Here is a 12,677-nt window from a genome sequence, read left to right as displayed (position 1 = left end):
GCCGATCTCTGAAGAAACCAGAAATACCCACACTCACAAAGTCTAGCTGCAGAGAGGTTTATTTTGCAGCTGTAGAGCACTAACTGATCAGACCTTTGAGCTAACATGATATAAATGTCCAAGCTGCTTTCTCAGTGACATAATTACATCTTATTAGAAACCTTACAGTATTAGGTACTCTCCTTAGACTCAGCACTTGGCTCAATGACCACATTAAACTGTTTCTCAGCTGCCTTTTTGAAATTTATTTTTAGCCTTTTTAGTTAGAGGGAAAAATTGGAAGGAGAGGGTAGAGATGAACTCACTGACTTGTAATCTCAGGAAGAAAGAAAATGTCAATCTAAAGGCTGAAATCTGAGTTGATGTCACATCTTGAGGCCCAAGTATTTTTGCAAGTGCCTTGGACAGGCAGCACTGCTTACCTTGTGGAGGATATTCAGAGGGCAGAGCTCCCCAGGTGAGCTGGTACAGCTTCAGTTTCCAGTACATGAGTTTAATTTTTTAATGGAATCCCAAAACGCTTGTTAGCACAGATGCAATTTCTCAGTTCCATCCACCCACACTGAATATGCAGCAACTGCCAAGGCTACACAGTACTTCTGCTTTAAAAAAAAATCTCCAGCTAAAAATAAATCACAAAACTCTCAACCTCATTTGTCAGCAACCAATATGCTGTTCAAATCATCGTCCACAGCCATTTTCTTCTCTTGAACAAAGAAGGGGGTTCCTTTTTAGAATATTTACTTCATTTGACTAAAATACCCTTGTGATCTTGCCTTCTTTGAAATATATTTGTCTTAGAAAACAAACAAGTGCTTTCTTTCCTCCAAGAAAAGCCGAGCCTTAGCGTGAATACTTGCCAAAAAATTGCATGCCGTGTTGCGAAGTTCAGAACCAGGGAAAACTCCTACGGTGGAAAGCCCCTGACATCCAACTGAGCCCTGGCTGAGGGAGGTTGAGTTGTCCTGCTCCTTCTCAGCCCTCTGGGCTGATTTCCTCTGGGGGGGGCAGCGGGAATGTCAAGTCAGAGGAACAAATCCATGGCACTAAACTTAGCTCCGGCTGCGGAACCGCTTCCCGTTGGTGAAAGCCAGACACTTGTCATTGGCTCCACCGAGCAGACAAGGGGCTCCATTCACCAGCACCAGCCCAGCAGCTGCTCAGGGACCAGGGTAACATGAGCCCAGCCTCTCCAGAGGGAGAATTCCAAGCCCAGCCTCTCCAGAGGGAGAATTCCAAGCCCAGCGCTGCCACAGCTTTGTAGTTTCAGGCTGTGTCACCACATTTGCTTTTCCAAATCTAACTGCAGCGTTTGGGCCTCATACATCAGAATTCAGTAGTAAGTCGAGAATGTACTCACTGAAATCATGTCTTTGGAAAATCCTTCCTGGGTTATGGCAGAATTAATACAGCTTTGAAGGAAAAGAAGCCACTGTAAGACCAAGCAGGTTCAGTACTCCGAAAAGTACTTAAAACTACAAAAGGTTTGACTTGCTGATGTAGAAATGAAACCATTTTTATTACAAAGAAAGATAACAGCAAGTGAATAGACAAAATTGTGCATAAGTTAAGTGGAGCTGGATTGAAAATGTTTATATAATTTAATATGTTTGTAATGGATATTATTCAGCGGGTCAGACAGTTTAAGACCAAATAAAAGAGGAAACAATTTTTTTTAATTACTTCAAGAGAGGTAAGACTAGCCAATGTATTAAACTTGATGGAATTTTATGCAGTTGAGATACAAACATACATTCTATCTGTCTGCTACTAAAGATGCTTTACATCTACAGCAAAGTTGTGGATTATATTTTAGGGAGTACAGCACTGTACTGTTAACATCAAAACTATAGAATGTTTAAAGGAAGCATGATAGGAAAACAAGTCCTGTTCCTCATTTTTAGCAGAACACTTAAAAATGTCAAAAGCAAGTCAGCCAGCTGACAACTGGGATTCTTCAGGCACACAACAACCACTGTCCAGGGTCACTTACAGCCCAGCATCCTGCCTGGCAAAAGGGCAATCATATTATTCCAGAATACTTTCTAAGCCTCCAACATGTTGTACTTGAGGTGTTTCTGAGCCAGAGCTTGTGTTGCTGCAGTCAAACTTCCTGACAGGCCTTATTTTGTCCAGTTGCTGTGTGAAGTATTTCAAACTAACCTCACACATAAACAAAATTTTGCTGCCACAGTACCAAGAGCTCACAGCACCTTGTAGAACAAAGAACAGGCTCTGACTGCTCAGGACATCTCCTAATTTCAGTCTCTACAAGGCAAATCCCAAATGATGAGTACCTGTACCAGTGCTTTCTCTGCTACTTGTAATTTTTATAAGCCTTTCTCTCGTTCTACCTCAGCCACCTCTCCTCCAGGCTATAGAGAGACTATGATTCTAAATGTTTGTCATTATTATAGCTCAGAAATTTATTTCTGTTGTTACAGGGGAAGCTCAGAACTTAATACCTCATGCAAAGGCAGAACCCTTTTCCTCTGTGTCCCGCCTTCTACATGATCACACTGAATCCTGTTCTGCTTCTTCAACCTCCTGCAAGCAAGTTTAGCCCTTGCCATTTGCTTTCTTCCTCACATCATTTATCATAGCTGCTTTTAATTAAAAAATAAACAACAAACATTGAATTTAAGGAAAGTTAGAAAGCTGAGTAAAAGACTTTATTCCTGTTTGAGAGTTTCTTCATTTCATTCACTAAAAAAATAAGGCCTTCTGACAAGTAATATACTACAAGCAGTGGTTAGTAGTGTTTGGTCTGGTTAAGTCAGCAGATATTGCTATCCTAACATGAGGAGCACTTAAAAAATATAACAATTACCTTGCAAAGGAAACTAGAAGACTGCTAAACTAGAAGACTGGTTAAAGAAAGCATCATTTGCTCTAGGGAGAAATAATCCAGGAGGAGGAAAACTTGACTGTCCCTGGATGCTAACAGAGGAAAACCATCCTGCAGGTTATGTTTTTTCTACAAATTTGTTTTCAGAGCAGTAAAGAAAAGCAAACAAAGTACAACAGTGTGGAAATGAGTGACTTAATTCCCCAGACACATTATGCCACATCTTTTGCCTAGGTTCATGATTGCCATTTCAAAAAGCTGAAATTGCATGGAAAATACTTAGATTAACCTTCAATTTGGCTAGCAAGATCAGACTAGCAAGGACAGAATTTGGTCTACAGACAAACAAACATCCTAAGGGAGGTAGCTACAATTTCAGATTTAGCTAACAATTTGTCAAAAGACAAATCCCCAAAAGAGCTGAGAATCTGTTGCCAATTTACAATGCTAACCTGAATACTAATGGTTTGTTTTTCTGTACCACTGCCAACATCCCCTCCTTGTGCTGGGGAAATATGAAAGACGAAAACAGTTGTTTGGAATTATCTAGGATTGTAATGGGCTGTGCAACAATACTAATTAAATTAAATCATATTTTATTGATTTGGCACCACATCATCATTTGCTATTCACCTGGCATAAGAAGAGGCAGACAGTGTAAGGTATATTAAGAGTAAGGCTTTTCACAAATGGATTATGAACTGTAATTTAACCACATGCAAAGATTAACAATGATGGGGAAGGGACCAATGCTGCCTTACCCCTTCAAAATTCAGACACTTCAAACGCAAAACCTAGATAAAGCAGTCAGTGATGAGGTTCCAGAGAACCTACTCCCCTGATTTTAGCAAAATCTATTCCTCTTCTGCTCTGGTTTTTCAACCACTGTTTGGAGGTTTTTGAATAGAAATGCAAAATGACAAGGAAAGTATCTGTTGTGTGCTAAAACAGATCCAGCAACTAGAAAAAGCAAAAAAACATTATTTAATTTCTGTCACTTGCTTGCCACACAGTTACTTGACTAATTTTTCCTGTTCAGAGAATAAAACAACAATTTTGTGTTGACACACTGAGGGAATAGGAGTCACTGGTGGTTATTTAAGGAGCTTTCCTCCCACTCAATACCAGCATAGCTGTCTGAGACATCTCCCCTGCTGCCAGGACGGGTGGTATGACTGGGATGCACCCAGGATTGGTCATGGTATTGTCAGCTACTTTTAACTGGGGCCACTCAGCCTCTGCTACAGCTCCTGCCTTTGGGTGCCACCTCCCCCAGTGCTTAATTTAGTGTATTTACTATGTATATTCAGAGGGAGGAAGGAAGAGGGAAAGGGCTGGAAATTCCCAGTGGGAGGTGTAACATTGTGGTTCACTCAGCAGTTCATTTCCTCTTACTCTGGAAAGCACTGGTTAGTTCCTAAACTGCATCCATCCACATCATCATTTTGGGTGGATTTTACTGGCCATAGTAAGATACTTTTCCACAGAGCCAATAAAAGCCTCTGACAAAAGGACACTGCTACATTTGGTTTCATGGCAAGACTTTTGCCATTTGTGCCATACAGCTGGCCCCAGGGAACTACCTAAGACTGCTTCATTTGGGAGTGTTGTTTTATAAAATGTCCATTTTGAACTGAAATTGAGACCAAAGTGTGGCTGTGCCAACTTGCAGCATCCTAACATCTTCTAGTTTGAAAGGCCAAGAAAGGTCCCTTTCCCTTGTTCAATTAAGATATTTTCTTTTTTCTAATTCGACAAAGTTCCACCTCATTCCTTCTTCCTCCCACTCCACAGAAAAACATTCCCAGTTGTTGCTGGCCTGTATTGGCTGTCAGACAGCTGACTGCTTGGATTACACAGGGCTGTATTGTATCCCTGCAGGAACCAGCCACACAAAGTGCTTCCTTTGGGATCAGGGCTCTCTACTGGGCTCTACCAGTACACCAGGTGCTGTCTAGAAGTCGGAAATCCCAAGACAACAGGCAGTCCTCCATATGCTCCTCTCAAAACAGTCTCTCTTGAGCCTCTCAAAGTACAAACCTACTCCAAATCAGCTACTCAAGCAACCAAAACTCATGGTGAACTTTTACTCACTCTGGCTCAGCCTTTTACAGCAAAGGGGTCCTGTCTTCTGTCTTTTGTCCAGGTACTGGAAATCAAAGCCACTCCAAAGCTTTTGGCAGCTTGAGAGATCTTTCAGTTTCATTTCTACTATTAACAGCAGTTACCTATGGCAATCCTGAATTTTGAAGATATTTAAATGATCATAGCTCTCCTCAGTACAGTAGTCAGAAAGCAGAATATTTACCATCCCATGCAGACCCTGTTTCCTGCCAAGGGCTTCTCTATCCCAACCTTATGAACACCCCTTATTTACTACAGCACAGTCAGTCACTGCCAGCTTCTGGAGGTGCCACTTAACCTGCCTTTCAGGGAATTTCTCTTTTGGAATGCCAACCTGCTCTGATGCATTACTTAACTTGCAAATTTCTTTGGAAAAAGTACCCTTGAGGCAAACTCCAAGACATGCCTCAGCCCAGGAGCTGCTCCTTGGCAAGCCATGGAGCATCCAGAGGCAGATCCTGTTAACTCCTGACTGAGCTCTGCTGTGCTTCAGGTTTAAAATGGGTTTTCAGCTTAGAAGCACTTCACAGAATCAGAAACTAATTAATATTTCAAAGTTATTTGAAGGGTCTTTAGAATTAATGACATGTTTCCTGTTCATCTACATCACTGCCAGAAACTGTCTTCTCATTATTTTCAAGCTACTTTAAGCACTTAAAAGTCAATATAACAGAGCTGCTGCTGCTTAGAAGTAACCTGGACAGGTTATAGAGCTGAGCAAATGCCAAAATTGTCAAAAAACAGTGAGGCAAAGAAATATGGACTTGTTATTGCTTTAAGAGCTAAGTCTCCAAGTCTAAAATAAACCACACATGCGTAACCATGTTAAATTTTTTAAAAGCCTGTATCAGTCCCTGAAAAACTGACCCAAGAGCTGAAAATTGGAAGCACCCAGCACACTAAATTCCTCCAGCAAGGATGCTGAAGTTCCAGCACAATGCATCAGCAGAGGCTGTGGGACCAACACCCCTTAAGGTCATGCTTTCATCATGAATAGTGCCCCAAAAAGGGAAAGCCTCTGAACAGCACCCAAATCAATGACTGATATACAAAAAATGAGAGCCTGGAGAACATCCAGCAGGGACCTGCATAGAGCAAGATTTTGAATTTTTTTTCCCTCTAAAAAGATCAGTGACTTAAACATACAGGGTCACACCTTGTGTTCTGACGCCAGAGACTGAGTAATGGCAAACATCAAATAGTTGTGAGCAAATACAGCAAGTGGAATCAGCCCTCAGAAGGACTGACTAATCTGGGATGTTGTGTCCTCTTCCCAGCAACGTCAAACGGGGCTGTTCAGGAAAACTTCCACATCTGAATTGGGTCTAATGAAAATGCAGTGAAAGATGACCAGTGTAAGAACTTCATTCCTAATTACTACAAAACTATACTAACAGATTCATCAGCAGAATTAGACTCTTTAGGCACAAATATTGGTGTCTTTTGACAAGTTTCCATCCATTCAGCCTTATCACATTGCCATTCAGATGACCAGGATACAAGTAGGCTATATTCTGTAAAACTTTACTTCAAGATCAGGTATTTCCTAGATCAACTTGTAACTCCTCCCTATGATTGGGAAAAAACAAAACCAACCAAACAAAAACCACACAAAAACCAAACAAAAACCAAAACAACAAAATAAACCCCAAAACTACTCCTCTTATTTAAAAAAATCCTGGTCAATCTTTTAGAAATTATGTATTGTGAATATTGCAGGCAGATTATCTATAACAGATTTCATACAAGAGATAGGTGCTGCAGAAGCAGGACTGAAACTAAGTTACTCAAAATATATGGAGTCTAATGATTCTGTTTCTAAAGCAAGGGTAGGGCATCCTACATAATGACAGGTAAAATAGAATAACAGGGAAACTGACAGTCTTGGCTTTGTTTTTAGTGCATGAGGGTGGCTGCTGTAATCTAAGACAAATACATAAAATACAGGTTTTTCCTTTAAACTGGTGAGGAAAAATAACCAGGTCTGGGTGTGGAGGACTCAAACCAGTTTTTGTGGGAGCTTTGCCAATGTCATAAGAGCTGCAAGGGTGGTACCCTCCTCTCAAAGAAAAAACACAACTGGGAAAATCAACCTGTGCAAAAACATGTGTAACTTGGGCAGGGGAAAAGAGGGAGAACTAAGAGTATTCTGGTAGGGCACAGAAAAACACTATGGTCCTTATAAGCATTATTTATTTTTAGAGGGATGTGGCACTCACACAGGCTCAGAACTCCTGCCCTATAAAGCACTACCCCGACAACCAGAACTGGGATATGTAGCCCTTACAACCACCACTAGACAATTACGAAAAGAAACACCTCCACCAACTCCTAACCCTAATTAAGATTCATAAACTGAACCTTCTGCAGCTGTTGAGATTCATCTCCTGGTTTTGTCTGGAGCTTTGGGGTGGGGATCATTGTGCAGACACATGTGCTAACTGTGCAGCTGTCTCTGGAAGCACGCTCCAAGGGCCAGGCATTCCTCCTCAGAATGAGGTGTGCAGGCACATTTTATTTCAGATTTAAAGTTGCATGAGGGCTACCATACAAAGTTGAAAGGGCTCACCTGCCACCCACTGCTTTTCTTCTAGTCAAGAGGCAGGCAGGAAACAGCAGCATGAGTATTTCATCCCAAACTCTGAGGTTTCTCTAAATCTGGACCACTGTTTTCTAGATTTGTGACAAGAGACAATGATGTTTTTCCACTGAGGATATGAATTCTAGTAGGATTTATTTCTAAACCCTCTAGCAGGTAACCATCTCCCCCGCTCAGGTAACTAAACAGTAAGATCCACATTTTTTGCTGAAATGCTTTATTAGCAATTAAAGGCTGGAAGAGCAAGAGGATGTATGCAATCCCAGATTTCTGCTGGGGCTGTACCTGCTTTGTGGGTGACTCCTTTCACTGCTGCTAACCATGCTCTACCCAGCAGTAAATGCCTATTCTCAGACACATTAAATTCACAGCCTACACAACATTCTCAGTCAGGGTATGCTAATATTATGGCTTGATACTACACAGGATATTTTTGTAGCACTTGATATATCAAGTGTCTTGCAGTTTTGGTATTTTATTCTTTTGACAGCCCTACAGAGTAGTAGGATAAATTTGTGCTATGAAGAAGGTCTAAAGCAAAGCAAAAGTAATTTCCTAAATATCTGGAAGCTATGGTAGAGCAGGACTCAAGTTGGTGTTGATCAGTGATCCTTCCTAAAGTGCAATACCCAGAGCTTTCACTGCAAAACCTTCACACAAACTTAATAAATAACACTTTCAATCAAAGTCCTAAAATACTCTGAAAACAGTTACTGTCCCAACTACTGATGTTGTCTAAACAAAAACACCTACTCTTACTCACACTAATGAAGTAGGATTAAAATAAATAGCTTTGAGTTCAAGCATCAAAAAGGTAAAAAAAAAAACAAACCCTGCCATAGGGCAAAGCATAATGGAAAGACTCTACAGTCAAACTTGGAAAAAGAACATGGGCCTGTGGAAAGGGTGTTGCATCCACAATCCTGCTAGAGATGTGCTGCATAAACCATTTTGTGTGCTCAAGCCTCACTCATCTGTGCGACAAAACAATCTTCCTTTTATAAACTAACTACTCTGGCAGTGCAGAAAAAAAAAATTAAAATAGCTAAATACTATGGAAAATAGTTTTCCTAACTGCAGGGATTTTTACTCATGCCAGTATCTTTATATACATACAGAGGGAGAGAGAGATGGGAGAAACTATTTTCTGCAGCTCCTGCATGTCTGTAACAGGTTCTAGAGCTGACATCCTTTGTCAGCAAAGGTAAAGAATTTGGGAACAAACTAGGAGAACACACAAAGACACTGTGCATCACATGTCTCATTTTCAGAATAGATACGGCTCCAAATAAGACACCAGCTGAGTAAGAATGCTAAATGCTCTGAGGAAAGGGAATTGCTCTTCCTACTTAGTAACCAGCATCAACTCCTGGACATTGAATTCTGTTTCCCCTAAAACCTCAAATACCCCCATTTCACACAGTATTGTCCATGGAATGACACTTGTTCCCAACATAGGGCCACTATCTAATTTCTAAAACCACAAAAGCAATCCTTGGAGTTGCAGCCTTCACTCTGGTGTATGAGAACAGTTAATTCTATGTACTAAAGCCTATTTCTCTACTAAGTGTAAACAGATGTTGTTTGCCTAATAGCTGTCATTAGGTTTCAGAAATTACAAGCCCACCTCCCTGCAGCTCAGGGGGTAACCATGTGATGAAGAGTATTTTTCTGTGAGAGGAAGAAGAGATGGGAGGAAGCAAGAAACCAGATGGCAAGACCTGAAATGCTCCCAAGATCTCAACTTTGTAACAAGTTAGGAGAGTTTGTGGGAGAATAAAAGGGCATCTACAGCATACCAGAAGTCATGCCTTTGCATGACAGTATGCAAGACAGGAAGTCTGCCTTGGTTGCATTTTAAACAGGTTTTCATATCTCCTTTGTAGGAGTCTGGTTTAAGACTGATTAATGTGTTTCTTTCAACATGGCCTTTCACTGGCTTGTATTACAGGGAATGATAGGTGACTTTTAGAAAAGCACAAATGCATGCCAATTTAGTGTAGTAACTCGGCAGTCATTGGCTAACACCACTGTGGTGTCAGGTGATCTTATTTTTTGGTAATTACATACCCTTAACATCAGGTTTGGGATCTCCTTGCAGAGATCCTGTTTCCCAGCCACCAGCCCAAGTGCACAAATGCTTGCTGCAATTCCCTTTTCATTGCTCTCCTGCTAGGCAGGCAAACACATTACTCTACAGTTCTCTCTCTCTTTTAATTTCTGTAGCTCCAGTCTCTTTATGGATGTTTGAGATATAACACTGAGCCAAGTGCAGTGCTTTGAGATTCCTTTTCAAGTCCAACAATTAACACAAACATTACCCTTCCCTTGGACCTATTACCACGCCACAAATGTTTTGAAATACAGGCTAGAGCCACAACAAACACAATTCTCCAAAGCCTACAGGATGAGACAAGAGTGTATGACTGAACATTTAATTTAGCCTGCAGACAGCTTTCCTGGGTTTGTTTGTGCCAAAATCAAGTCTAAATAGCTCCATAAACCAAGCGTAATTGTAATTTTACAGATGAGAAGTGCACAGAAGCAATGAGAAGTGATTCTTAATTTGAGTGCTCAGATTACCTAGCAAAAGTATCATATTTAATGTCCTTCCATGCACGAAAGCTGTCTGCATACTCACACATAAACAAGTTGGGAAACTTCCCTTGCTGGCAGATGAAGTTAACTTAGGATAAAGCCCAACAGAAACAAAAAACTAAAAGGGAAGCAGCCCAGCTCCTAATGGCAAAAGCAAAATAAACATGTATTGTTACATCTCAACACAGCCACATCTGCCTTTTGCTGTGTGGATCCTGCCTGCTTTCATAACCCAAAACTTATTTAAACACAGCACATTATTTAACACAGTAACATTAAATAACACATCCCACTTTTCTTAGTGGAAAAAAAACCTTTTAGCAGTTGATAATTGAAGGCATTGGAGCACCCTCTCGTGGCAGGTTGGAAACAGCGTTCAGCAAGAGCAGCTGCAATCAATCCTTTTATCTTGTTAGCTGAGAATTTAAAAGTTTACCCTGAGCCCCCACCTGGGGCACAGCAGGCACTGGGGGCCCAGCTGAGCATTATTTCAGACTCAGGCTGCACCTAGGAGCAGTTCCTAGGCTTTGCCACCGAGCAGGAAACGAGAAACAAGGTGTTTTATTTAGCAGAAATGCTGCCATGGCACACAGAACAAGTCCCTGTGCTTCTGCAAGCTTGTGTGTAGATAGAAAGAAAGACACGTGCCAAGTGTCTCGTCCAAATTTAGCTCAACCCTTTGACAACAAAGTAGATAGAAGCTACACAGGCATATTCAAAATAAGAATTTGAATTTCTGCACAAGACTACAGCCAACCTCAGCTTTGGCAGACATAAGCCCTGTGGTCTATTTCAACTTTATAAAGCACATCTGTATTTCTAACTAAGTGCAAGAATTACCACAGAAACCATGAGTCTGCTTTAGAAGACAGTGCCTTCTGCATGTACATTTTACCCCTAAAGAACTCAAATATTTATTTATGATGACCTAAAAGTGAAAACATTTTCTAACAAAGCAGATATAACAAAAGTTCAACCTGCTCTTGGACTTTGTCTCTTAGGATAGCTATGGCAGGCCAAGCCACTCTAATCAGCATTTGAGCATCTACTGAGTTTGCAAATCAATCCCAAGGCACCTCTGGAAGAAAAAAATATATGAAAAATCGGTTTGTTGTTCTTCTGTAGTTCGTATCAATGAACTAAATTTATTAGACTCAAATTTAGTAGATTAGTAAAAAAAAAAAAAAAATTCTGGTTTCTTCTAACATGAAAAATTAGCTCCTTCCCCACATCTATGTTGCAAACCTTATATCCACAGGGTAAAGATCCTGAATTTAAAAAAAATACTAAATATAACTTGAAACACTGGCACTGCAAAACCCTACCATTTTCCTATTTATTCTAATGATCTTCTATAGATAAAGCCTTTTTCATCTCATAAAGTACCTCTGCTTTCTCCCCAGCATAAATCAAAATTATGTAAACTCAACAAACACAACCCCCAACAATAAGCATACAATTGATGACAAGTGAAAAAGTATTTTGCTGTGCTTCAGTGAGTATTTAGGCCAGAGCACAGGTTCCACAGTGGTATTGATCACACAAGCTCTGCTCATCCCCCCCCCAAGCTCAGACATCTCCCTGCCTCAGAAAGAGATGCCAAAACCTCCCCAAACCCTACTCATCTTCTGAGGCAGGAGAGGAGATCCTGCAGAGAGCTGCCTCTCACTATTTTATTTTTTAATTTATATTTTACTGCCATAAATTATAAAGCTCATCAGGCTCACTCGATTCCATCCAAGTCAGTGAAAAGCAGGTTTGAAAACAAACCAGAACTGAATTATATCATCACAAAATTATCAAAGAAACCTCTTTCAGAGCACTTATTCAAGGTCCCACCTGCACCACCAGCCTTTATGCCTTGACAAAGGTGCCACTGTGAGAGCAACCTTACCAACACTCTGCTTATTAAAAACAACAATATTCCAAAGAGCACCCAAAGGACACTCAGCAATTTACAGTTCAATTGGTAAAACTTGCTATTTTAATGTGAGTATCTAGGAACCGAGCCCGAGAGCTGCCACTTATTAGACTGAAAATTTTGTCAGTTTATAGATGAAAAAAATTTACAAGAGAAAATGAACCACAAATCAGCTATTAGACAATGTATGCTATTTCTTTTTCACTTGTACTGAAGGGAATGGTGAACATAGAAAAAATCTTATAATTCAAACTTGTCTTTTAAGAAAAAATTGCATTAAACACTAGCAGTAAGTCTATGTTTATGCAAACCAGCTCAAGCCTTTATAACCTTGAGTTCTGCTGCACCCAGTGACCTAATCGAAGGAGGAAGCTAGGTCACTATTCAAAACATCTTCAAGGTTATTCACATTTCTTAGAGTGCATTTCCTTCTTCCTAGATGACCCAATTTGTACCAATTTTTAAAAGACTGGCATAAAAAGCCTTTTTTACTGCTAAACAGCCACTACACTTTCATTAATTGGCCTGTTTTGACAGATTGCTGGGTGAGAAATAACATTTTAAAATTTCTTTTTTGAAAAACCCTT

At 40.4% G+C, this 12,677-nt stretch overlaps 1 protein-coding gene across 2 annotated transcripts in view; it reads right to left on the bottom strand.

Annotated features, from left to right (window-relative positions):
* The window catches only part of ABL2 (ABL proto-oncogene 2, non-receptor tyrosine kinase), a 44,635-nt gene that overhangs the window by 23,825 nt on the left and 8,133 nt on the right, over positions 1-12,677 (bottom strand). Inside the window, exon 1 of one of the 2 annotated variants that reach the window (XM_030279587.4) lies at positions 423-1,005. The exons of the other annotated variant lie outside the window; for it this stretch is intronic. Coding sequence (XP_030135447.4) covers positions 423-489 — 67 coding nt within the window. The 5' untranslated portion in view covers positions 490-1,005. Of the gene's footprint in view, positions 1-422; positions 1,006-12,677 lie in introns of those variants that run through there. 2 annotated transcript variants of the gene reach the window in all.

The sequence above is a fragment of the Taeniopygia guttata genome, chromosome 8, assembly GCF_048771995.1.
Source record: "Taeniopygia guttata chromosome 8, bTaeGut7.mat, whole genome shotgun sequence".
NCBI lineage: Eukaryota > Metazoa > Chordata > Aves > Passeriformes > Estrildidae > Taeniopygia > Taeniopygia guttata.
Note: the sequence above shows the minus strand (reverse complement) of the source record. Positions and strands in the feature narration are given on the sequence as shown.